We start from the raw sequence: 797 nt of genomic DNA, 5'->3' as shown, positions 1-797 counted from the left end.
TCTCAGTCACAATCATTCACTGTAAAAATATATATTTAACAACTTAAATACATTACATCCAAATAACCAAACACAGACACCAATTTCAAAAAAACCTTCCCCAGTAATTTTACGCAGTCACTGTAGCCTACATAGTAGCCCATTGCAATGAGAGAGTATGAATTTTCTTAATGAAAACTGAGAACTTACACCAGAGAGAGAGAGAGAGAGAGAGAGAGAGAGAGAGAGAGAGAGACAGAGACAGAGACAGAGACAGAGTTGGGAAGAACGGCAGCCATAAGCTTCACTAAATACGTTTGAGAGTGTAAGTTTACGAATGGAGTTGTTATTTCCCCCAACTCAATCATCTACATCAATCTACATCAATCTCCTCGTCTTCGTTGTCTGATGAGTGTTGTTCTGGTGCTCGAGTTGTGTGGTCTGCGGGACTAAATGGACACGCGGGGGGCATCCGAATCTCCCTTTCCGCCCAAGAGTCCGCTGAACGGTGCCCCGCCGTTCCATTCACGAGCCTCTCCAAATCCGCCAGTTTGTCCAGTTTCTCCAAGGGCACGCTCCCAATGGCGGTGGCCGATTTAACGTCTGCCTTGAGCTCCTCCAAGTCCCGCTTCAACTTCGCCCTGCGGTTTTGAAACCACGTGATGACTTGAGCATTCGTTAGTGCCAGTTGGTGCGCGATGTGGTCCCTGTCCGTCTGCGTTAAATATTTCTGGTACACAAAGCGCTTCTCCAGCTCCTGTATTTGAGATGCAGTGAAAGCGGTTCTGGACTTCCTCCGCTTCTTTGCATGGTGTCGC

The 797-nt window shown here is 47.2% G+C and overlaps 1 protein-coding gene across 1 annotated transcript in view; it reads right to left on the bottom strand.

The window, feature by feature from the left end:
* Nucleotides 1-352: 352 nt before the first annotated feature.
* Nucleotides 353-797, bottom strand: part of LOC134457066 (transcription factor LBX1b-like) — a 926-nt gene continuing 481 nt past the window's right edge. Inside the window, exon 2 of the mRNA XM_063208833.1 lies at nt 353-797. This exon is cut by the window's right edge and continues 28 nt beyond it. Within this exon, the coding sequence (XP_063064903.1) occupies nt 353-797 (445 nt within the window).

This window comes from Engraulis encrasicolus, chromosome 1 (assembly GCF_034702125.1).
Source record: "Engraulis encrasicolus isolate BLACKSEA-1 chromosome 1, IST_EnEncr_1.0, whole genome shotgun sequence".
In the NCBI taxonomy this organism is placed as follows: Eukaryota; Metazoa; Chordata; class Actinopteri; order Clupeiformes; family Engraulidae; genus Engraulis; species Engraulis encrasicolus.
Note: the sequence above shows the minus strand (reverse complement) of the source record. Positions and strands in the feature narration are given on the sequence as shown.